Source organism: Meriones unguiculatus, chromosome 20 (genome assembly GCF_030254825.1).
Source record: "Meriones unguiculatus strain TT.TT164.6M chromosome 20, Bangor_MerUng_6.1, whole genome shotgun sequence".
In the NCBI taxonomy this organism is placed as follows: domain Eukaryota; kingdom Metazoa; phylum Chordata; class Mammalia; order Rodentia; family Muridae; genus Meriones; species Meriones unguiculatus.
The window spans coordinates 44417175-44442503 of NC_083367.1; the positions used below are offsets into that span (position 1 = coordinate 44417175).

Genomic DNA, 25329 nt, shown 5'->3' on the forward strand with positions numbered 1-25329 from the left:
AAGCAGCTGTCAGGGCAGGCAGCCTGGGGTGGGGTGATGGGGTGGTGGGTGGGGGCGGGGGTGTCAGCTGCAGCTCTGCAGGAGGGCTGCCTAGAATCCAGCCATCATTTTTGGCTTTAACCACATAGGGGGAAATGGGATTTCTTGAATTTAGCTCATGTCCCATGTGTTTGCTGAAAGGCAAGGCAGGCTCCAGAGCTGGCAGGCGATCCTCCTTCAGAGGCCAGGAGCTGGGGCAGGAAGGCACTCCTGGCCCCGGCAGTCCGTGTGTGGGCCTTTAATGGGAGGGGAAAGGGAACCATGAGACACAGCCCAGCACCATGTAAGGCTGGTGACTGTGATTGGAGTCATTACTAGTTGGCAGATACACTGGGTTCTTAACCTCTTCCAAACCGCTGCTTTAAGAAACTTTATTATTGTTTCTTTTGAGCAATCACTCACAGGCAACACAGTTCCAGCAGGTTCTGGCTGAGGAGATGTGCTGATTTGGGGCTTTGGGCATTGCTAAACTCTCTGTAGGGTACAGGCCTCGTGGTGGTTTTCAGATGGTTCTCTATATTCTGGAATAAGGGCCCTAGACTCCAACATGTTTGCTTGTGGTGAGCGTCTGATTCTTATTTCAAATCCCGAAGCCTTATCATCCGAACCTGGGGTGGCGGCTGCACGGCTGCCAGGCTCGATTTGATGGTAAAGGCTCCAGCACAGCCACCTTTGGTCTGATGCTGTTCTTCCAAGTCATCCCATGCATGCCAAGTGCGAGGAGACTGATGCTGCAGCCATTCTGATGTGCTCCCTGCATGGGGCCGGGTAAGCAGGAGTGAGGTCTGGACGACATGACAGGGGCCTGGAGGGAAACCGGTCCAACCCAGGGATTCTCAACTGCGCCTCCCAGGATGAAGGGGTTGGTGACTTTCAACTACGCCAAACATTAAAAGAGGAGGAGAAAGTCCTGTTTCCAGGCATCGTCTAACAGGCGTTCCGCAAGATAGATTGTGGTGGCGTAGTCTGTCCCAATGAAATCAGCATCTTTCCCATTGCAGAATGGAAATCTCAGGTAGATCCTGCATCCAAATCATTTTCTGCTGCAGGCAATTTTAGATTCGCTTTTAAAGATGTACACGTGTGAACTGTAAGGAACGGCCACAGGGAAAGAGCACAGACGGAGGGGTGGTCAACTTCCAGCTCCTTTCATATCCAACTGAAGGACCCTTAAAGCTTGATCCTTTCTCCTTAGCAAAGCAGTCCAGCTGGCCGTCCACGAGAAGCACCTGATGGTTGCAATCTAAAAGCTGGCCTTCTGGCCTCTCCTGTTTCCTCCCGATGCTTTGTCTGTCACCCAGGTATTTTTAGTTCACGAAACACAGGGTCTCCCCTTTCCTTCCAGCATTCCCCTGCCCGGCATGCCTCCCAGAGCCGTGTGTGCTCTGCTCACTCTGCTGTGTGCACAGAGATGGGCACACAAGCCTTCCTAGACACCACAGGCTACCAACAGCCAAGGAAGGGTGGACTTCCGTCCGCGTGGCATCTTTTAGCGCGCTGCCCCTTTGGCCTGATTCCCTGACAAAAGCAGGCTGTTTGGATGGGTGGGAAACCTTCACCCAGCCTGTCCCCCTCGAGCGCCCTGCAAGGCTACTCTGCATGAGGCCTTGGCAGCTCCCTCAGTGATGAGAGAAACCTGGCTCCTCTGACAGTGTTGTAGTCCTGGGCCCAGCCTTCCAGGCCCCGCCTCTCCTCTCCCAGGGTTAACAGGTCTCGTGCCCATCTCTGAACTTCCCCTATCCTGAGTTGTCTGCCAAAACGTCCTGGCCACCGGCCCACCCTGCACGCTCATGCTTTTTTCCTGTCACAGTCCCACTGACCTTTCCTGTACCTGTAATACATAGAGACTACAAGGTCTTTCTCCCGTAGCAATAACGGTTTCCTGCCTTCCTTCTCTCTTTCATACCCTTCTCATCCTTTCTGTCCCTTCCTCTTCACTCTGCGGCCTGAGCTGAATTAGGGATCACAGATAGGTGCTTTAGGAAGACCGCCTTATGTGAAACAAGCAAGCAAACAGACAGACAAAACAATAGCAGCAGAAGCGCCTGAGCTGGCTTGAGGTTAGTTCTCTCAATGTTCTTCTTACCAGCTTTGAGTGAGGAGGCAGTCTGTTCCCAGAAATCCTCCTCCTCCCTTCAGAGCTCATTGCTGGAGTCCCAGGGCCACTTCCACATGTCCCAGAAGAGCATGACTGTGAGTCCTTCTGTGAAAGGTCCAGCAAATGTCCTCTTGTCTCCAAGGCTCAAAGACTCTGGCAAACCCTAATGGAACAACTTCTCTCTCAGGGAAGTTCTGCAAGAGAGCTTGGACATAGTTGTTCACTCGGGTTTGAATCTGAGCCAAAAAGTTCACTCCAGACCAGTCTTCTCCTAGGCAAACCAATCTTGTGACAATCTGCATACATTTGGGCCGTAGACAAAGCAATTAATGAGTTTACCGATATTTTGAAAGATCTATGATTTTTTTAAACACACTAGATTACTCTTTGGGAGGCAGCAAGATGACTCAGCGTGTGAAAGTACTTCCCACGAAGCCTGACAAACTGAGTGAGACCCAGGAGTGGGCACGGTGGAGAGGCAGAGCAGATTCCTGCCCAGTTGTCTTCTGGCCTGTACTTGGGTGCCACGGCACTGCAGAAAACCATTCAAACAATAAATAGATGTGAAAGGAAAATTTTAAATTATTCTCTGGAGAGTGAAAAAAAATACCTGGAGAATCTGTAATTAAAAATATCTGATCCAAATTGGATTTTGGGATGTGCCCAATTATAACTGTACATATTTATTTCTTAAGTCCACCTGAAATATTCATGCTGTATGTCGCTTGGATTCTTCAACCCTATCAATAACCCAAAAAGTGTTGTTTGTTTGTTTTTAAAGTTCAGGGCTAGGAAGATGTCTCTGTAGGGTGAAGTGTCTGCTGCCCTTCAGACTGGACTAGAGTTCAGATCAGCAGAGTCCACCTATGGAGGTGAGAGGGTGTGGCAGTCCACCCAGAATCCCAGTGTGCAGGAGACAAAGAGACAAAGACAGGGAGATCTCAGAGCAAGCTGGCTAGCCGAACTCTCCACAACATTGAGGTGGGGAGACACCCTGCCTCAAAATACAAGGTGGGGGGGGGGGTAATGGAAGTGATACAGTGTCAAACTCTGTCCTCCACACATACGCACCTGCAAATTGAGGAACACACTCCATGTTGATCTCCATAAGCGCGCACACACACACACCCCTCATATCCCTGCCTTAAGCCAACACACACATACACTTTAAAAAAAAAAAAAACAGTCTGATATAGTGGTGGATGCTGTAATCTCAGCATATAGGAGGTAAGGCAGGAGGATTGGGATTTCAAGGCCAGGCTAGGCTCCACGAGACTGTCTCAAAAATCAAAACACAAATCCAATCAGTTGGTGATCAGCTCGTCTTGATTACTTAGGAGCTGTTTATGCCATTTATTAATTACTCAGGCTACTCACTCCTGCCCTTCCTCTGTTCCTGTCTGTACTATTTGTCTTCTGCCGGGGACACAACACCTTCATTAAATCCCGTCCGTCCTTGCCTCAGAGATGTCCGCTGGAAGCTATCCCCTTTCCAGCTGCATTGCCATTTATCATCGTCCTTTGTTTGTGCTCTGTCAACCAGGTTTCAATTTATTTTGAATTCAGTTGATGATTAAAATTTAATGAGATCCAATCAAGTGCTTTTCTCAAATCAGGATGCCTCTGCAGTCTGATCGCACCCTCCATTGTAACGGCAGGAGGGAAAGACACCCGGGCTTCCTCCCGGCGACACTTTGCAGAACACTGGATATGTGTGCGTCCACGCCCTTCCAGGTCAAGGTGAGCGAAAGCTCTGAAACCTACTTATGCCAGAGTTGCCGGTGGTTCCTTGGTGGCTGCCCACCCTCCCAGGTAAACAGGGCAACAGTGTGGACTGTTCGAGGCACAGGCTCTGGGTCAGAACTGCCGCCGGCCATAAGACCTTGAGAAGGTTCTTTAATCTTCCTGTGCTTCAGTCTCCCCATTATGAAACAGAACCAACAACAGTACCCGTCAACTCGGGTCATGGGGAGAACCAAATGGGTTACCGTGTGTAAAAATCCTTGCAACTGTTTCACACCCAGCAACCAGGCAGTACGTATTAACAAATGGCCGGTAAGAGATGGCAGTGTTTCTTAACTAGATCACTTTATTAGGTTTGCAGTCCGCCACATCAGCAGGATCTTTATCAGCAGTCGGTAAACTGTAGCCTTGGGGCCAAGGGAAGCCTACGGGGTCTTTCTATACCAGCCTAGAGAAAAGAATAAATTTCCTACCGATTTAAGTCATTCTCTTCTTATTGATTTTTAATTGTATGTGTGGGGGAGGGGCCATATGCATGTGAGGGCCGAGGAGCTGCAGGTGGTCACAGCTTGCTGTGAGGCGCCCAGCGTGGGTGCTGGGACCAGAATGCAGGTGCTCTGCCAGGACAGCTGAGCCTGCTCTCCAGCCCCTAGCTTTACATTTTTAAAGGTTGTTAGGAAAGGAAGGAAGGAAGGAAGAGGGAGGGAAAGAAAGAAGTGAGGCACTAATAGATGCCTCAGTGTGTAAGAACAGTTGCTGTGTAGACCTGAGTTCAAATCCCTGGCACCTGTGGAAAAAGATGTGCAGGGTTGTGCATGGCTGTGCACACCTGTAGCCCTAGTGCTGGGGATCAGAGACAGGTGGATTGTAGGGCTTCACCTGCCGGTCAGGCTAGGTTCAGCGAGAGACCCTGTCTCAGGGAATGACGGAAGAGCAGTTTCTCTGCCTCTGTGGTGTATATCCTCCCCCCCACACACACACATGCACACTCATACACACATGCGAGCACGTACACACTTATCTGTGCATATACCGCAGACAACAGTGAAATATAAGAAAGAAACAGCTAACCCGTAAAGCAGGAAGGACGTACTATTTGGTCCTCTGTAGGGGAAAATTGCCAGCCCCGGATCTCAGTGGTTTGTGGAAATTGCTAGGAGAGCCATCGGTCGATCTGCCCTCACCACACTCTTGTGTGGATTTGGAAAAGCTCTTTAATATGTCTCGTTAAGGAACAGCCCAATGGTTCCTCTCACCCTGCCTGTGGCCCAAGACCAGATGAGCTGATGTGAATCGAATGTGGTGGGAGGCTTCACCACTTCCTGGTTAGACAGCTACAGTCTCCGTACGTCAGGTTCCGGGGACACTCCTGGCACCTGGTATACCCGCAGGGGACAGCATCTCGACACCTTGTCCAAAGCCAAGGGTCTTGCTGGGGTGACAGTGACTGTTCTTAGAGTTGGGTGTAGACCAGGCCCTGCACTGGTCATGATGTACACTTTTAGCCTCCTAATGGCCCTAGGGGAGAGAGTTACTATTCCCTCCTTTTGGTAGCTGAGGAACATGAGGCCCAGAGAAGTTAAGTAACTCTGTCATGGCCATAACATTTAATTACACAGCTGGTAGAGAAACAATCAAAGTCTGGACGCAGTTAAGTTCTGTGTAGATGTCACACCAGAGGAGTTCATGTTGGTTCGGGGTAAGGCTGCCTGTTCGTCAAAGCCACAGGGAGCTGTGAGGATGCAGCCTTAGGTTGGTTAACTTGTGTCCTGAGAGAGACTTGCTTCTCAAATAGGAAGGGGAAAGAAGCCCCTTGATGGTTGTGCAAGCAGGAAGGCCAGTATGACCAGAGGGACAGAGGCCCTGCCGGGATCACAAGGGTGCCGTGAAGGCTAACGGGCGCATCTCTGAGAGCGGTGAGCTGGCTGTGACATGCTGCTGTAGGAAGTGGGTGTTGGGAAAACATCTGAGCGGAGCTGCTGGCAGCTCAGGGAGCCTGGCTGAGCTGTGCACAGAGAGAGGCGGGAGGGAGGAGCGTGGACAGTTCTGTGGAAGGGAAAGCAGGGGCTCACGCTGTCAGCAGAGTGCCAATGTGTGGATGAGTGCTGGGTAAGGGCTCGTCTGGAAAGCCATTCCTGCTGGGGTTGGGGAAGGGTAGAGGATGTGAGCCTCAGACGTTGGAGAGGAAAAGGAAAGCTAGAGGTTTGGGAGAGATGAAGAAAGTGATGGAGAGATGAGGAGAATGGTGAGGGCTGGAGGGGTGGCTCAGGGACTAAGTGGCCACTGGTCTTGAGAAGACTCAGGTTCAATTCCCGTCACCTGCAGCTCCAGGGGATCCCATGTCCTCTTCTGACCTCCAAGGGCACCAGGCACAGATGTGGTACACCAGCACATAGGCAGGCAAAACACTCACACACATAAAAGTAATTTCAAGCAAAACAAACGAAGCTCCCAGCACTCAGGAGGCCGAGGTCTACATCGAGGCCAGCCTGGGCGGTGGCATCCCAGGGCAGACACAGATAAACACACAGTGAGACCCTCTCTCAAAAAGAGAAAGAAGAACTGGAAACACAGTGAGTGCAGCCCTCAGCCCACAGTGGGTGATGGGACTGCAGGGACGGGGGCTGCTGTCTTTGGTTTAGAGCAGAGGGCAGGGGACCCTGCCACGTGCGTAGCCATGGCAGTTCACTGTGGCAGCTGTTCGGTACCTAGCCTGTTTGCAGCTTGTGCCCAGTCCCACCGGGTCCTCCATCTTTGGTTGGTTTGGGTTTTTGTAGCCTAAAACCTCTCCCTGATGCGGAGGGGGTGGTGAGGGCTGGTATTGGTTCTTAATCTCTGTGAACGCAGATCAATGACGCAGTCTTTACTCTTTGAACAGGGAGGGTCAGCTAGATAGATAGCCAGTCAGTACAAATTAGGAAAATGCAGGCTGTTCTGAGAAGTGAGTGTCCCCGCCCCTAGCGCCCTTCCCAGAGGTAACTGCCATTCCGCTTTCTCAGAGATTAGATGCACGTGTGCGGTCTTACGTCACACGGAGCCATGTGGCACACTATCCTTTTTTTTTTTTTAACAATACATTTGGAACTGTTTCCACTTCAGTTCACATGGCACTTATTTGTTAAAAGATAGAGTGTTCATTGTCCGATACATACTTTTAAAACCCAGAGCCGTTTTATTTTGAGTCTCTGCTGCATCACTTATCTTTATAGACTTCATTTGGAACAATGCGCTTTTCTCTGTAGAGGAGATTCTTAGAAGTGAAATTACTCTGTCAAAGGGCACGGGCTTTTACAATTCTGACAGTTTATTCCCCTTGGAAAAGCGGGGTGGGGGGATGGGGTGGGGAGGAGGAGATCTGTTTACCTGAGGAACTTAGAGTCAGACATAGAAATCCTGCCACATCATGGTGCCCAAGCTGGGCCCTGGGCATCTGGCCTGGGAACCCCAGGGGATCCCCAGCCAGACCCCGCCCACCAGCTTTCCTCATGGGCGGCAGTGGAGCAGGCGTGCTCTTATTCTCCAGGCCTGACAAGCCTTGGCTTTGCAGTCTTTCTGAGCTGCCCCAGCAACGCAGGCCCCAGGGGCTCCCACTCGCTGACCACCAGGTCTTCTGTCCACTCAGAGGTCAGGGGCTTTCTGCCAAGGTCAAGGCTGGTGAGCAGGGATTTTTCCACACTGGAGTACAGAGCACAGCTGGGTGAGAGTCACGTGACTGGAACCTGGGGCTAGCCTAGAAGGAAACAAGAAAAGTGGGAACGGTTAGCAGTGGTGAAATACTGGGTTGTTTTTAAGGGGTAAGAACTTTACAGCACTTGACTGCTGTTCAGACGGCATCCCTAATCCCTGTGCAGCTGCTCCCTGTGACTGCCAGGGAGGTGGGGCAGGGCTGACCATGCCCTGCCAGTTCTGACCAGGCCCTGAGCTGGGAGGCTCCGCCATGTCTGCAAAAGAGGGCGCTGCCGGCAGTGGCCCATCCCGCTGCAGAGCACTGCTGTACGGCAGATGCCATCATTTATTCCCTCAGAAAACCTTCGCTGAGCATGTGCTAGCGCCAGGCGCTCGAGGTGTCAGTCTGCGGCTGTGTGTCGAGGATGAGAAGTCACGCTGGCGTGGAATTATACTCTGGAAACAGGATTCAGTATTCACATGCTGTATCTTTGTGGGAAGCGTCGGGGGGGTAACGGTTGCTAGAAAGGAAGGAAGAGCAGAGGGGGCAGAGGTGAGGGAGAGTGGGAATACTTTATCAAGGGAGTCCAGGGCGACCTCACCGAGAAGGGGACAGTTGAAGAAAGACCTTTAAGAAGGATGGAGGGGAGCCATGCAGGCATCTGGAGAGAGGAGTATTCTAAGGGAGACAGACATGTGCAAAGGCCCTGGGGTAGACTCCCTTTGCCTTACGGCATGCTTTTAGTGACCTGCAGATAGCACAGCGCTGTCCATCTTGTTAGGAATAATTTGAGAAGCTTTCACTGTCTAGGCTTCCATCTTCTTTCATTCTGTACCACTTATAGATATTTTAAAAAGCAAAACAGTCTTAACTGAGCTCTTGCTTGGGGGGAGGGCCTATGATGTGGAGTGGGGGCTCGCCCTGTATTTGGCAGTGAACTCATTTAAAGCCCCAAGAGTTGCTTTGAATTTTTTAGAGATAACTGATGCTACCGTTTTATGAAGAGGGTTTTCGTTGCTGTGACAGGTTTACCTGAGGGGCCATGTGAGACCAGTGTTTTGCTCCCGGGCTCCAGTGATTCTCCTGCCTCAGCCTCCTTAATAATTGCAATCAGTAGGCATGTGCTGACGTGCCTGGCTCTCAGTAGACAGTTAAGCCCCCTGGGCGGACACCAAAGCCCTGGCTCGGTGGTAGCTGTTTGCCCACTATGTGAAAAGCCCTGGGTTCCACTGAGAAGCAAACTGCTGCCTAACCCTGTGAAAGGGGAGCGCCTCCGCGCGGGCTGCCTTCGTCCCCTGGAGCGGGCACAGGGTGGAGGAGACAGTACATTTCTGGTCTCCGAGAGCCGTCTTAGAACAATAATTTATGTACTCTGTGACTCCGGGCACAGTAGGCTCTCAGTGAACGGTGGTGCCTCAAAGGCTGCATAGATCCAAAGCTGGAGTCCAGCCCTCCGCACACAGCCTTCTTCTCTCCAGCATTTGAAGTGTGCTGTGTACAAAGGCTCTCTGTAGAATAAACCGCTGGGATTTCCCACACATACTCTCTTACAGCACTTGCTCTGCGGCCTCCTGTGAGCCCCCAGTGTCTCCACAGCACCCTATTTCCCAGGCTTTCCTCTGTTTGCCCTACAGCTGGGTGTTACAGCAATGAGCTAATGATTAGACAGACAAGGGAAGCTTCCCCCCCCATCGTGTTAAGCCAATTTTTAGAGATAAAAGCATATTGCTTGGATGCTAGGCTCGGCGCTGGGGGCTGAGGGACAGTTTAACAAGCCTTTGGTCATGGCTACCTTTGTTGCAGGCACAGTGCCCAGAGGTAAAGACATCCTCCAAATGACCCAGGTTGTTAAGTGGAAAATGTCACCGTGACCTGTTTCAATGTGTTTTAAGCTTTCTTTTTTAAAGAAACTTTTATTTAGTTTTCAATTAAGCAATAGCCAAATGGAGGGGGGAAAAAGTTAAGTTCAAAAGGTGAAACTCTTCCTGCCCTGCCTCTCTACTGCCTTAGTGTGAGGCTGTGTACATCACACATCCTGCAGGCATATAGCAGGACACACACACACACTGGCACATGCATAGCAGCCTCATACCGTACTGTTCTGCTTTTCTCTCTCTCCCTCCCTCCCTCTCTCTCTCTTAAAAAACAACTAACACTGTGTCGTGGAGACAGTCCCATATCAGTCCCTGGGATTTTTTTTTTTTCATCATGCATTCCAAACACAAAAGCAGCCCGCTTTAAGACAATTTCTCGCTCCTCGATACGTGACAGTTGATTTTCACCCAGGCAATCCCCACCGTGGAACGACTTCCAGATAAAATATCTTAATAAGCATAATGCCTCTGCCTGGAGGATAAGTAAACAACTTTATGTGATGGGGGCCCTGCAAGCACAGCGGTGTCAACACTGCTGTTAATTTAAAACACATCCTGAATCGGGTCCTTTAAGGTCGTAAAATCAGGACTCCGAGCACTGACCTGTCTTCTGAGACTGGCATGTTTTCTTTTGTTCCAGAAACTAGAATGAATCGAAGCATTCCGGAGGAGGTTGATGAATCAGAGCCATTCCCGACTCGGTTGATGAAACCAATCGCAGACTCTTCCCTGGAAGAGGAATTGGAACCACCTGCCCCAAATACAAGGAACATGGCGCCCAGCAGCTTGTCTGCACTGCAGCGCCCTTCCCTGAAACTTGCGCATCACCAGCCCGTGTCACAACAAGTTGCCTGCCTGCGCACCAAAGTCCTGGAGGAGAGCGAAGCCAGTTTCCTCAGAAGGCACCCTGATCCCGGCAGAGATGTTCCTTGGTGCTCGTCCGAAGCCAGCGAGGCTGAGGCTGAGTCTGCGCTCGGAGCCCTTCCTCCATACTGCCGCTTTACGCTTATGGACAAACGCTGTAGATGGCTGGGATCTCAGCTTTCCGCAGCTTCTCCCGACACTGGCCATGACTCAGACAATTCGGACCCAAGTTTCCCTAATGCTTTGGCAGACTCCTCCAGTGGTGGCCAAGAAACGATGACCCGGCCCCGGCCTCAGCCACCAAGGAACAGAACAGCCCCAGATGTGCCCACGATAGACACCGGGTATGATTCTCAGCCCCAAGATGTCCTGGGCATCAGGCAGCTGGAAAGGCCACTGCCCCTCACCTCCACATGTTACCTGCAGGACCTCCCTGGGCCTCTGAGGTCCAGGGAGTTCCCTCAGTTTGAACTTCAGAGGTATCCAGCTTATGTGCAGAGGCTGCCTCTCAGCCCTTCCCCGCAAGCGCCATGGAACTATCAGTACCATTGTCCGGGAGGGCCCTATCACCAGGTGCCATGTAAGTGATCTACATTGCTTCTGGACAATGTGGGCTTAGGGAACGAGGAAACAAAGCCTCACAACACTGCCGATATCCAGAGACCAGCAGTCAGGGAGTGTTCTCTGGTGCGGAGCCTTTGAACACGCAGTTGGTTTGCAAGGGGGCTTAAGAGAATGCGTTTTCTTGGCCAAGGCCTACCTCACTTGAATCCCTCTCTGGGTAACTTTTAGGACAAAGTGGATCCTCAAGTTGAGCGATTGAAACCTTCCTCAGGGCAGAGAGAAGACCCTGACGACTTCTAGAAAATTCCTTTGTCTTAGTTCTTGGGGCTCCTTTCTGAGTTTTCTTTTCCTTTTTCTGTTCCTTTTCTGTAGTAGTTGGCAGAGCGTGTGGGCGGGACCAGGTGCCTGCTGAGTGCCAATCACAGCACAGGTGTGGTGGATTTCTTACCTCTGAGTCACTGAAAATTGAACTTTGCTAAGGCAGGTGTTGGGTTTAGTTCTCAGAAGTTTCCAGGATACTTTAAAAAGGTTTTGAAATTTCACTTCTCCTCACTTAGAGACACCTTTTCTGACCACAACAGCAGTATGTGGGTAGTTTCCTCCAAATGAAATATGCCCAGACGTTGACAAGGGGGTATTTCCTTTATCTAAATAGAATTTCCAGTTAGGATTTTTGATACATTTACTTTTTACTTCCAGTGTGTGTGTGTGTGTGTGTGTGTGTGTTGGGGGAGGTTTACAAATATACCTAATATAAAATACTCAGCCGTGACACTGAGCACACTTCCAGCATCACTGTAAAATGCTGAACTGGGCTAGGGAAAGGCTCACTGATGGCTCAGTGATGAAGGGCACTTACTGCCAAGCCTGACATTCCACATCCTGGAAGGAGAACCGTTCTGCAACTTGTCCTCTGGCTTCCACACGTGCATTGTGGCACCCAAGAACTCACACTCACACACACACACGCACAGGCACACACTGTAAAAGCTAAATAAAATGTATAAACGCTGCATTGCATGTCAGTAGATATATCGCTAAGTTACCATTAACCTGATCTCTATGTCAGACATTGAAAGCTTTTCCAGTTTTCTGGTCTAATTACCAATAATATGACAAAAAAGTATTTTTATCTGCATTTCCGATTAACCCCATAGATAAAGGTGCAGACGTGTGAACGCTTAGTCAAAGGCCTGTGAGTCCCCAAGCAGTTGCCTTTCCCTGTGACAGGAGGCTGCTACCTCATGATAGCAAAGCAAGCACTGACTCTGATCACGAGAGTCCCAGGAAGACCTTCCCCCTGGAAAGTACTTTTCCTGGTGAAGCCTTTGGAGGTAAGCATTCCCCCCTTGGGAAGCCTCCTTTCAAGACAGACATATCCAAGTAAGGACACTTCCTGTTCCAACCTAAGAGCTGGCTGGCTTTTGCCAGCTCACCTTCCCTTGCTCTCTGTATTAGCTCTTCTATGGAAGGGAGCGTTTGGTCGTAAGAGTGCAAAGAGATGAAGAAAGGCAGACAGGAGAGAACTTGGGATGGACATGGGAACAATTTACATACAAAGTATATGAGACCTAGCTTAGGAAATGCCACAAAAGGAGCTGGAGAAACGGCTCTGAGGTTAAGAGCCACTTTCTTCTCCTGGAGAAAACCTGAGTTCAGTTCTCAGCCCACAGTTGCCTATAACTCCAGCTCCAGGGGATCCAATGCCCTCTGCTGGCCTCTGAGGACACCTGCAGTCACATACATATGTACACAGGTGTACACACACACACACCAATAAAAAAAGAAATGCAAAAACTTCAGTGATACATTTTATGTAGTGATGGATGCAAAAATAAGAACCTTGAATATATTTAGTGTTAGTGGGCATAAGAGAATGAGTACTTTTAAACAGTCGTGGTAAGGGCAGAAATTGGAGCAATTCTGGAAGACAATTTCATTATTCATCAAATTTTTATGAGTCCTCTCCTTTGGCCTGCAGTGTTACTTTTAGTAATTTATCCAATAGAAACATCAAACAAGCAAAAAATATACATAAACAGCATGATCATTCAAACACTGGGGGCTGGAAAAATGGCTCAGGGACATATATGAGCACTCTGCTCTTGCAGAGGACCCGAGTTCCATTCCCAGAACCCATACATATCACACAGTTCACAACTGGGTACAACTGCAGCCCCAGGGAGATCTGAGGCCCTGGCCTCAAGTCCACAACCTCAACTACTGACTCACCTATTTAAAACAAAACAAAAAAAAACCAAAACATTGTGGTGGCTGGAGAAATAGCTCAGTGATGGAGAGTACTTGCTGCCTAATTAAGAACATCAGAGTTTGGATCCCTGTACCCAAGTAACAAGCTGGGCATCTTGTAGATTCATATGACTTCAGCTCCATAGGGTCTGATGCTCTCTTCTGGCCGTGTGTGTGTGTTCATGCAGGTAAACAGCACATCCATCACAGGGTGCTCTGCTTTGAAAGGAACGATGCTCTGGGGGTTGGGCAGGAAATACGTTCTCACTGGACATTTTCAGTTTATAATGAGTGTATTGAGACATCCCTCAGCATAGGCTGAAGAGCACCTGCATGATAAGATTTATTTATACAGGTCTCCTGGGTCCCTGTTGTGAAGCATGAAACACTCTCCTCATTCTGACATAAAAAGGATGAAGGGGGAAAGCAAGATACAGTGTTGACCCCAGACATGTGTATTCAAAAAGTTTATACCTTTAAAAAGTCCTGATGGGTTGCACTAACATGAGAGGAAGCAAGGAACTAAGAGGGGAAAAGGGTATTATTCCTAGTACTCTTTTGTTAATTATTTTATAACAAACATTCCCATGATTAAAAAAAAAAAGTCAAAAGGAACAACAACAACAAAAGAATGCATAAAACTGAGCTTGCCTTAGTTCATGCTGCATATCCTTGACCCTTGCTCCTGAGAGCCCTAATGACAGGAAAGGAATTGGGGGACCCCAGGATCACAGCAAAGGAATCGGGGGACCCCAGAGCTTAAGGTTTTCTGCAGGGTGCTGAAGTCCTGGAATATTAATGAGGTACCTAGCAGCAAGGACTCCAGGGAGGTTGCTGTGAGGACTCAACGGGATAATGCAGTAAAGGCTCTGGGAAAGTGGCTGGCAAGCCCTCAGCAGGAGCATCAGTGTTATTCGGAGATGGAGCCCGCAGCCCAACCCTGCGGAAACCTTCACTTTCAGATTCCTTGCTGGCACGGATTTTAAACATTCAGGACAGGTAGACAAATGCTTACTTTCATGTCAGGACTATAACTGCACTTAATTGCCAACAAAACCACTTCAAAAGAGCTCTCACCTGAGGGAGGCTGTGCAGTGGGAACCATGGCTACACGCTCCCACTCAGCTTTAGAAGAGCACAGCTTCCTTGCCTGTTAATGAATATATAAATAAATAATGATCACCATGCAAATGGTGTCTTTTCACATTTTGCAAGTTGAAGCAAAAGTAATGTTACTGGTCACCCTTTTCATGTTAAAAAAAAAAAATTCCGAAGCATATGAAAACAAGAAATGAAATAGCCTAGTTTTCCTCACTGTAGCTCCAGGAAACGTCTGCCTCTGTTGTCTGAGAACCTTTCCACTGACGGTCAGCAGATGAAGCTTGTGGCTAGGCAAGCAAATCAAGCCCACAATACAGATGTATGTGGGCAAAAGAAGGGATAAGGGATTAAGTCTATCAAGCCCTATGTTTTATATGTGATTTTTTTTCTTTATTAAGGAGGCAGAATAAGATAACAGTGGGTACGTGCTCCTGTGGACAAAAGAAAAACAGGTTCCTGTGATTGTATGCTAGAATGCATGCACACTTAAAGCAAGGAAAAATAAACCAGACGGAAGACACGAGAAAGGAAGGAGTTGCCTTGCAGGGGCCACAGCTGCTCACAGCTGTGGGAGTGCTTCTAACAGTTTATGTTGGCCATTTTGTTTCCTGGCTAAACTGGTTGCATTTTATCATGATGTTTTTTGACAACTTGAAAATCAGACTTTATTTTCTCCGTCGTAAGCGCTTTTACTACCATTCTTAATAAGGAAGAAAAATGTTGACTGTTTTCCCTGATGCATGGAAAACCTCATTTAAGGCTTGGTTTACAGTTCCAAGTGGTGAGAGCCCAGTGACAGGAAGACTGTCTGTACTGGGGCCAAGCGGCTCACGAGACTGAGGAGCAGCAGGCAGTGCTGGGTGCTCATTTAGGATTGTGCAAGATTTTCATCCTCGCTGTTTTCATGTTGTGCTCAACACTGCCTCAGAACTGAGGAGTTTCTCTGCTAGCAAGTCATTTGTCTATCACATCACCCACCTTCCATCTCCTACAGAGTAAACTCTCCTGATGGAATTTTAGGCACAGAAGACAAGTCTGTGGGAAGCTATTTTTGAGCAGCAATTCTCAAGTAGGTGGCTGCTGATTTGTCTGCCTCCCCTTCTTCTCACACTGACTCGAGTGGGTTTGTGTTGAAAAACAGACACCTACAGACACACAGATTTCTCTCTGTCTCTATTTATCTTGCGCTGCATAAGGGAACTGTATCATATTTATCTTTGTTCGCTATGTGCCTGGGAGTAGAGGTTCTATAAATATTTGTTGAGTGAGTAAAAAGAAGAAGGCTCCCTTCTGGGGAAAAGGAAAGCCCTCCAACCATCAGTACAGTTTTTTATGCCATCAAGTCTTTGAAAGGCCATCTTTAATTGTGTAGTAGGGACAGGAAAAAAGTCTGCCAGGCTGTCTACTAGGTACTACCTAGGTAGTGTCAAATACAATACACCAGCTGAGGAAACAGAAAATAAGTAGAAATATGCACACAACATGACAAAGCATGTACGCTAGAAAGGAAACACCAACGGTTGGAACGGATATTAATAGGCAGGCAGCCGGAGTGGGTCTCACTGAACAGAGAGTTGAGCTGAAAGCTAAAGAGTGAGAAGGGCAAAGAAGCAAGGAGATGGATGTTGCCAAGGCGCCAAGAACAAGGCAGCAGGGCCAGAGGAGGTGGAGCAGGGAGAGTGAGATGCCAGAGAAGGACAGATGCAAGGGATCTGTTTTCCATTCTGAGTAAAACAACTCTCTCTGAGAACCAGAAACTCGGACCCTGTAGCGCTGTGTGTAAAGAACCTAGGCGGGTGCGCAGCTTGAATCTCGCAAGGCCTGGTCACCAGAGTGGGAGCAATGGTTGCTACTTAGCAGTGAGGTCTGGCAGTCTGGCTCAGCAGGGAAGGGGGCCTGTCGCTCAACTGATCCTGGCCTTGATCCCCGGGACCCACAGGGTGGAGAGGACCAATTCTCACAGGTTGCCCTCTGACCTCCAAGCGTGCATGTGTGTAGGTACTTGTGCACCATAAATAAAAATGTAAAAACAAAACAAAACAAAAACAAACTAAAGGAAAACTCGAGAGATGAAACGATGGTTATTTATCTAACAAACATACCTTTTAACTTAACAACTTTTCTATGCAACTAACCAAATGTCCAGGCAAAAACAGCCCAAGTCCTGCATACAAGAGGAAAGGCTTCATTTTGGTTGCCCCTCTGGTGGTCAGGCTTTGTTTTAAGTGAGGGGACAACACGGAGGGTTGCGTTGTCCGTACTCTAAAAACCAACAAGGTGGATCGTTTCATCTCCCCCCCCCCATACACTGTGGAGCATCTTACCCCAGGTGGCCATTTCAGAGCTGAGCATTACAGCTAGACAAACTCTCAGCCCGTGTGCTTAGTGATTTTAATGATACGATTGGTTGCTATGAGACAAAAAACATGTTGTGCGGGGGAAATAATCTGCTCGAGATCATCTGACCTTGATTCAAAGGCTTTTGATTAACAGCGCTAACGTCCGCCTTCTGGAAAAGGAACACACCCTGTGATTAGAGCTTGCTAGTCCTTTCAAAGCAAATAAAATGTTATTAGGCACTCATTAATGGTATAGGAAGCAAAAATGGCTCCAAAGAGAGAAAACTTCACTCAAGTTTCTTTCAGCTTCTCCCTTCGAAAGCTTTCAAGGCCCTAACAGCTTCTCCTCTTTGACCTTGTCTTTCTCATTTCTGGAGGGCAAAACTGAGTTTTAAAAGAATGAACAGCAGACAAGAAGTAGGCAGTCTACCAAACTGAGACTTAGCAAGCAGGCTGTGCAGTTCAAAATGGTTCCTCTTCCAGTTGGCTTTGTAACTAACTGTTCAGTCTTCATTTATTGAGCACTGCCTATGTGGCTGCACTGTGCTTGGTGAATGATAGCAAACAAAGCAAAGCAAAGCAAAATAAAGCAAAGCAAGAAAACCCATACAAGGAAAATGAAACAGGGAAGGGAGAAGCTAACTCAGCGAGGGGTAGGGCTCCTTGAACAGGTGGAAAGAGCCGTGGCGAAGGTATCTCTGAAGATCTAAGGCAAAATCTTTCTGAGGAGTTAAGATAGTAGGCTCAGTGGCCCAGTGGTGGGGGACAGCTTGGGGTATTCAAGATGAAGGTGGGCCGTGGCAAGTCTGTGACAGTGTTATGGGAAATGAGATCAGTGACAGGGACCTGATCACGGGGGCTGAATCCTAAGTGCAGCAGAGGCCTGGAGGTACAGCTGTTTCTAAATCCGTGCAGAGCTAATCTAAAGTCCAGCTGGTCTCCTGTCTGGTCACAGGATGGCAAGACCACTCTTTGTCCTTTCTAGCCTAAGTAACAGTGTTTGGTGCCCTGAAACTCCCATTGGCAATCTAGAACTCCTGGAATCTATCTGGCTTGCTCTAGAAAGGCTGTCAGAACAAAGCCTCAGCGATGGACCTTGTCCTAGGCCACAGAAGTCTCCGTGGTCTTGTCTCCCCATTCTTAGAGCTCCCTTCTAGTGATGGTTTCCTTTGTCAGCCCTGAGGCTGGGACAAGCCTGGGCAAATCCCTTTCTTCTCCCTCTCCTCAAACCTTCTGTTTGCAATGGTCAGTGCTTAACAATAGCAGGACAAGGGTCGTGTGTCAAAATCAGTAGACAGCCTAGGCGGAGGGGCACGGTCACTTTTTTGCTAGAGGAAGCACGGTAGGAAGGATACAGCCGATATGAGGGTCAAGGCAAACAATGAAATGGCTCCAGGGAGTTTGGCCAGCATGAGAAGCTAGCCTGAGTTAATTGCCAGGGTCATCCAACCAAGTTTCTGAGTCTAGACGGTGGGAACTTGGAGACAGCCATGCCAGTAAATATACATATTTGTTTGCTGTTCTGTGCTGGAGGTCGCCATTCCCCCGAATGACCCCTTTTAATTATCCAAGGATGCTCACTGCGTGCCAAATTCAGGACAGTGCCATCCTCCTTGTTCTGGTACTTCACTTGAGAAATGAGGTCAAGGGTAGCACCTTGATCATGCAGGGTGAATCCTGCCTGCTCCAGACTTCCGGGCCATTATCTTGCTTCTTTGCCATTTTATTTCTCTGTGTCTCCCTCACATGTTATCCTGGCAGGCAAACAGAACGACTATGATAAGTCAGGCAAGGATTTAAAACCAGTAATAGTTTTTTTAAAACTAGAACGCTTTTTGTCCCAACTGCTTTTGTGTCCTGGCTCATCTTGCTTTTGTCCCGAGTAGCGGTGACAGCTTGGGTCACTAGGGTTCCCTTGGGTCACGAGGGACTTGTGGGCTCCTCTTGGCAGAGCTTCACACGGGTTTTCTCCAATCCCAGAGCATTAGCCCTCTGGGCCTGTGTCCGCAGGGCCCTCCCCTCCCCCGCCCCATCCTTGCACCCCTCCTCTGCATCTCTCTTTTAAGTTTCTACTTAAGAGTGTATGTGTGTGTAAGCACCACAAGTGTACCAAAGGCCACAGGTGGGTGCCGGATCCCCAGCATCGGGAGTTACAAGTCATTGGGAGCTGCTGGGAACACATGTCTCATGTCCTCTAGACGAACAGCAAGTGCTCTCAGCTGCTGAGGCATCTCTCCCAGCTCTGAATTTTTCATTTCTCTTGTCAGCTGAGCTGGCCTTCTCTTGGGACCCCGTTGCTCTGGGGGCTTTCTAGGACCAACTTTCTCTCAGGTTATGTATTGACATCACTTCCTGTTAGCCCTGGCTTTACTCTAATCACTGCTTTCTAAAAATAATTAATTAATTGATATTTGTGTGTGTGTGTGTGTGTGTGTGTGTGTATGCATGCATGTGCATGTAGAGGCTAGAGGGAAATGTCAGGTGTCTCCTCAATCACTCTCCACCTTCTCTTTGGAGAAAGAGAGGGCCTGTCACTGAACCAATAGCTTACTAATTAAACTGGCTAGCTAGTGAGCCCCAGGGATTCCCCGGTCTACAACTCTCTAGCACTGGGCATGTGCTGCCCCATGACCAACTATATATAAGTAGGTGCTGGAGGCTTGAACTTAGGGCCTCATACTTACATGGCAGATACTTTGCTGATTAAAACTGAGTGTCTGTGTGTGTGTGTGTGTGTGTGTGTGTGTCCACTTAGTGGTGGTGGAAAGCATCATAATTTTGTTGTTCTTGTTTGTTTGTTTTTGAGACAGAGTGTCAGTACGTAGATCAGCCTGGCCTTGAACTCACATCTCTCTGAGAGCTCTCTATACCCAGTGCTGGGATTAACGGCGTGCAGTACCACATCCAGCCCAGCACAGTAATCTTAAGCCTATTGCAAGCATAATTTCTCCTAGCCCTGGGTTCTAGATATTGGGGGATTATAGCAGGACCAGTGGTGGGAGAGAGGCTCATCGTGGTTGGACCATCCTAAGTATTTAATTAAAACAGGACTTAAAAGACTTAAAAATGTTCTTTGAATTTTCTAATTAGAATGTCAGATGTGTTTTCACGGATGTTTTTACATAGGGAAAAAAGCATATTGGTTTCATGAATATTATGAAGTAATTAGTAGTACGGAAAGATGACATATAGCGTGGAGGTGGGTTGATGTTTGGACCCCCTGGTTGCTAGCAAGAGAAAATCGTTCAACGAGCTTGCATGGTCTTTTGCGTGAAGGTGTTGAGGCAACCTTCTCTGTTATTTGTGTTCACCTACAGATGGTCACGGCGGTCCTCCAGCAGCCTACCAGCAAGTCATCCAGCCTGCTCTGCCTGGGCAAGCCCTTCCTGGAGCAAGGGTGAGAGGTCTGCATCCTGTGCAGAAGGTCATCCTGAATTACCCCAGCCCCCAGGACCAAGAAGAGAGGCCTGCACAGAGAGACGGCTCTTTCCCAAGGCTCCCAAGGTATGTGTCTGGTAAGACCCATGCCCACAAGTACTGACGTGAAAAGGATTGTTGGTGCAACAGGGTGCATGGAGAGTCTCTGTAACACCACCCAAACCTGTGCGTAAGGAAATGTCCCGCACATACTTTTCCGGGTCAAGAGCACAGGAGAAAGTGGTTGACAAGGCTCTCCTTTGTACCCCCACATCTGGCTTCTTGTTATTTTCTTTTGTAACAAAACCATCCATACAAATTCATCTCTCTTATGCTTCTCCCCGAAAAAATAGTGCTGGGTTTTCAAAATGTTGTCTAACCCTTTGCTTTGGTCTGTTTTCCATTGCTAAAACCAGGAATTTGAAGCTGAGTACTTGATAAATACTTCATTAGCTCAAATTTCCAAGATAGGGAGTCCATCTCGGCTCTGGCACCATCATAGTGGATAACATCGTGGCAAGAGTCTGAAGAAGAGGGAAAGACGGCATGGTATGCTGAGAGAGAAACCCAGGAGGAACCAGGCTTCTCCCCTTTCCTTATTTTAGTTAGATTTTTGTATAGGTTCTAACAATGTAGTTAGTTGAAGCTTGGTGGTTTCAAACTCATTGTCCTCCTGAGTCTCCCTCCCAAATAGCATGTACATCTGTGCCAAACTTTAGACTTTTTCTTTTGTTTGCTTGCTTCTTTGTTTTTGTTGAGACAGGCTTTCTCTGTATAGCCCTGGCTGTTCTGGAACTCACTTTGTAGATCAGACTGGCCTTGAACTCAGAGATCCAGCTGCCTCTGCCTCTCAAGTTCTGTTTATATAGAAAAGAGTCAGATATGAAAATCCTATTAAAATGGATTTTTCCGAAATAAAGAAATTGGCAATTAGCTCAAAAATTTTATTCAAAGAGGGGGGGAAAAAGCCAATTTATTCAGAGTGGCAAATAATGCCCATGCCTGCTTCCTCTTACTGGAAGGTCCACGGGTCTTTGTAGTCCTTTCCAGATGGATCCTTCCCTTTCCTAAATACAGAGTTTAAAGAAGGGAATTAAGTAAAATGTGGTTTCATAGCAAGACACATCTTACAAATAAATACATAAAATTACAAGAAACTGTGCAAAACAGAAGCATTTTTATCAAATAAATTTGGTGTTGAAAAGGGGATGTGATCATAAATTTTCAAGTCAACTTTAAAAACTTAATTTCTTTCAGTAAACTCACAAATAAAAATGCAGGCATGTTAAAGTAGCTACCCTAACCATTGCCCAGCAAACCTCTGTGCATCTCAGTGGACTTCTGTACAGTTGGAGGGCCATTCTGAAGCCAGGAGCCTCACTTAGGGGTTTATACTTTTCAATGTGTTCTTGTTTTCTGAGGAACGGAGAGTCTCGCTCATTAGCCCTGGCTAGCCTAGAACTCACCGTCAAGCCTGGCTTTGAATAATTCCCAGCAATGCTCTGCTGTTGCCTTCTAAGGACTAAGATTACAGATGTGAGACACCGTACCAGTTCTAAAATAAGCATAAACCTTTATTTTGAACAAAACATTTAGATTTATAGGGGAGTTGAAAGGTACTACATAGCAAATGCATCTATAGCATTAACTTAAGCCTCTTCTGGTATCCCTGAGTTATCATTTTAGGATGATGAAGAGTGCTCAGCTAAGGAGCTAATTCTCCTACCCCTAACTGGAAGAAGAAAGTTAATACTAGAAGTTCACACTCACTAATCTCACGATACCATCTATATGTGAAAGTTTTTGAACATCGTTGTCTCAGTTAAGATTACGGTTGGTGGGATGAAACACCACGACCAAAGCAGCTTGGGGAAGAAAGGGTTTATTTGGCTTACAATTCCCTATCATGTTCATCACCAAAAGAAATCAGGTGAGGAACTTACACTAGGCAGGAACCTGTGGGCAGGAACTGTTGCAAAGGCCACGGAGGCGTGCTGCTTACCGGCTTGCTCATCCTGACTTGCTCAGCCTTTCTTATAGGACCCTGGAACCACCAGCCCAGGGATGGGACCACCCAGTGTGCTGGGTCCTCCCCCACCAGTCACTAATTAAGAAAATGCCCTACAGGCTCACCTCCAGCCAGAATTTACAGGCTCATTTTCTCAGTTGAGGTTCCTTCCTTTCAGCTAACTCTACTTTGTGTCAGGTTGACATAAAACTAGCCATTATAATTATCAAGGCCCTAACATTTCTTTTTTAAGCAAGTAATCATCTTGTATAATAATGAAGTAACTATGTGTATAAAAAGATTTAATATAAATAATAAGGAAATGAATCTCTTTTAGCTGAAAGTATGTTTTTAGAGGCCTTATTTGGTCAAGATTTATGAAAATAGAAGATAAAATAACTTACTTTCCTAACATGCTAACTCTAGAAGTGAAGTTGAGATTTTGTGATTTTTTTTAAAGAAAGTTTTAAGTATGTTACATGTGAATTTAAGAATTTTAAAATTACTTTTGGGTAAAAACCTATTGAAATTAGACATGTACACAGACTTATAATAATAACATTAAAAGTTTATAAGATGAAACTATTGAAAATATAAAATAAGTGACAACCATGGTCCCACCACCCTGATTTTAACTTATTTCCATATTTGCCTCGAGTTTTTTTTTTTAAAGAAATGAGACATTATGGGTATAGTTTTAATTTTACTATCAGAAATTAGAGAAGAGAGAAAGCGTTCTGGCTGTTGTACCTTTTAATTGACTTGTCTTTCTGTGTGTATGTGTGTGTCTGCATGCCATAGCATGCAGGAGGACACAGCATTTGTGGGGCTGGCTCTCTCCTCCTACCACGTGGTTCCCACAGACCCAGCCCAGGTCATCAACCTTGGCACAAACGCCTTCACAGCTGTGCGCCATCTTACCTGCCCTCTTGTAGCTGTTATTGGCAGAGGGGATTTAATACAGGGGACTGGGCGCTTAGAGAGGAGGGTCAGAGACTGATCCACAGGCTGCAGCCTCCCCCTCCAACACCACTGCAGCTGGCCCCCTTGACAGGGCCACTCTATACCCCCTAGACGGTGGCACAAGTGAGACGCCACGCCTTGTCCTTAACCTCCGGGGACACTGGGATGCTTCTGCAAACAACACACACACACACACACACACACACACACACGCCTGTTTGCCAGTAGAAATCGGAGAAGTGGCAGAAACAAGACCTGCATTTCTTTTGTTTCTCAAAGCTCACAGGAGCGCATGCCATGGTCCCCACTCCCCTCAGCACAACCCTCACAGGAATGCTGGCAGGCACAATAGTAATAGAGATGCCCTGTCAGCAGTCAGGCTTTTCACTTACAGACTAACAAAAGAAATGCTTTTGTAATTTTTAATTTTACTTATTGTATATCCCGACCCAAGTTTTCCCCTCCCACCTCTCCCTCTAGTCCCCCCATTTCCTGCCCTCCCCCAACCCACTCCTCCTTGGTCTCTCTTCAGCCTGGATGGATATCAACCAGCCATGGCTTATCAAGTTGCTGTAAGACCAGGCACTTCCTCTTCTGTTAAGGCTAGACGAGGCAGCGCAGTAGGGGGAAGGGTCCCACAGGCAGGCAGCAGTGTCAGAGACAGCTCCTGCTCCCACTGTTAGGAGTCTCACAAGAAGACCAAGTTACATAACTGTGACGTGTGGAGGGCCTGGGTCAGGCCCTTGCAGGCTCCCTGGTTGGTGGGTCAGTCTCTGTGAACCTCTGTGGGCTCAGATTAGTTGATGCTGTGGATTTTCTTGTATCCTTGAACCTACAATCTTCCCTCCACGTCTCCCATGGAATTCCTCAAGCTCTGCCTAATGTTTGGCTGTGGGTCTCTGCATCTGTTTCCATCAGTTGCTAGGTGAAGCTCTCTGTCGACAATTGGGCTAGACATCAGTCTTTAAGTATAACAGGATATCTCTGTGTGTGTGAGTTTCTAGCATGAGTCTCTGGGCTATCCAGCCTCTGGTTCCTGGCTCTTTGGGCAGTGTCAGGGCTGGATTACCTCTCATGGAATGGGTCTCAGTCTGGGCCAGTCATTGGTTAACCACTCCCACAATTTCTGTGCTACTGCCCCCCTCCCCACCCCCCATCATGCAGGCAGGACAAATTGTAGGTCAAAGGTTATTTGGCTAGGTTGGTGCCCCAGTTCCTCCACAGGAAGTCCTGTCTGGTTCAGGCTCCGTATTCTCCATTGCTAGGAGTCTTAGTGAGGGCTGCCCTCATAGATTCCTGGGAATTTCTAGCTCCTGCCAGAGATTCTGCAGCCCCCCCCCCAAATTCTGGCTGTCTCTCCTAGCATTGTCACCCTCCATCCTCCCCTTACCTGATCCCTCCTGTTCCCATTCCCGTACCTCACCCCTATCCAGTACCCTCTCCTAATCTACTATTCTGTTTACCTTTCTCAGTGAGATCTACACATCCCTGCTTTGAGCCCTCCTTGTTACCAAAAAAAAGAAAGAAAGAAAAGAAAAAGAAAACCCCAAAATCAAGGAACAAACAACAAAAAACTTTTGAAGCACAATCAAATGTTATCTATCACGAGCTAAAAGTTGTGTCTTTTTAATCTGAATGCCTTTAATGTCAGCCTTCTCTGTCACCCATCATGCTGTTTTGTTTTGCTGGTGACCTTGTCTGACCTGTACATGGGATTTATTTTCCCAATTAGACAGACCTTGAATTGAGAAATCAAATCCTGCTTCCCTCTTTTGACCCTAGCCCAGGCCCTCACATATGGCAGCCAGCTGCCGTGTTTATAAAGGAAACTCCGTAGGACCCTTTCTTCCTTCTGTGTCAGATAAGGAATGGAGGCAGAGGGGGGATCACACAGTGCTGTGGTCCCACAGTTTCTAAGGTCTTTCTGGCTCCCCCGACTTTGCCTTTGTAATGAAGATAAAAATTCCCTTGCAGGGACCAGCTCTACCACCCAACATCTAATGGAGCTCCTGACGAGTCCTTGGACCATCCTGCAGAGCTGAGACCACAAGGTCCCTGGGCTGCCTCCCCACCAGCTGTGCCCAGACCCCCAAGCAACCCCTTAGCCCGAGGAACTCTGAAAACCAGCAATTTGCCAGAGGAATTACGTAAGTTGTTTGCAATGTGGTTTCTTCCTCTCGGGTTTTATGCTTTGAGAGTTTGCTTGGTAACTACATCCAAAATCTCAGTTAGAGAATTTACCTTTTCCCTTTTTGCTTTAAAAAATACCCAGCCATTTCTTAGTATTTGCCATGATCCTAACCTCACAAGCAATGCTCCCGAACTGCTTTACCACTGGATTTCCCTTAACGAATTGGAAACAACAAACAGCCACCACCCTTCTTTGCTCATCTAAGTGATGC

At 47.7% G+C, this 25329-nt stretch overlaps 1 protein-coding gene across 4 annotated transcripts in view; it reads left to right on the forward strand.

Annotated features, from left to right (window-relative positions):
• Window positions 1-25329, forward strand: part of Traf3ip2 (TRAF3 interacting protein 2) — a 56585-nt gene that overhangs the window by 16395 nt on the left and 14861 nt on the right. For 2 of the 4 annotated variants that reach the window (XM_060373722.1, XM_021657255.2), the window contains exons 2-4: window positions 10062-10865; window positions 19857-20043; window positions 24902-25074. In XM_060373722.1, the coding sequence (XP_060229705.1) occupies window positions 10062-10865; window positions 19857-20043; window positions 24902-25074 (1164 nt within the window). Of the gene's footprint in view, window positions 1-3753; window positions 3878-10061; window positions 10866-19856; window positions 20044-24901; window positions 25075-25329 lie in introns of all 4 variants that reach the window. The other 2 variants (XM_060373723.1, XM_060373724.1) reach the window with 2 other exon arrangements.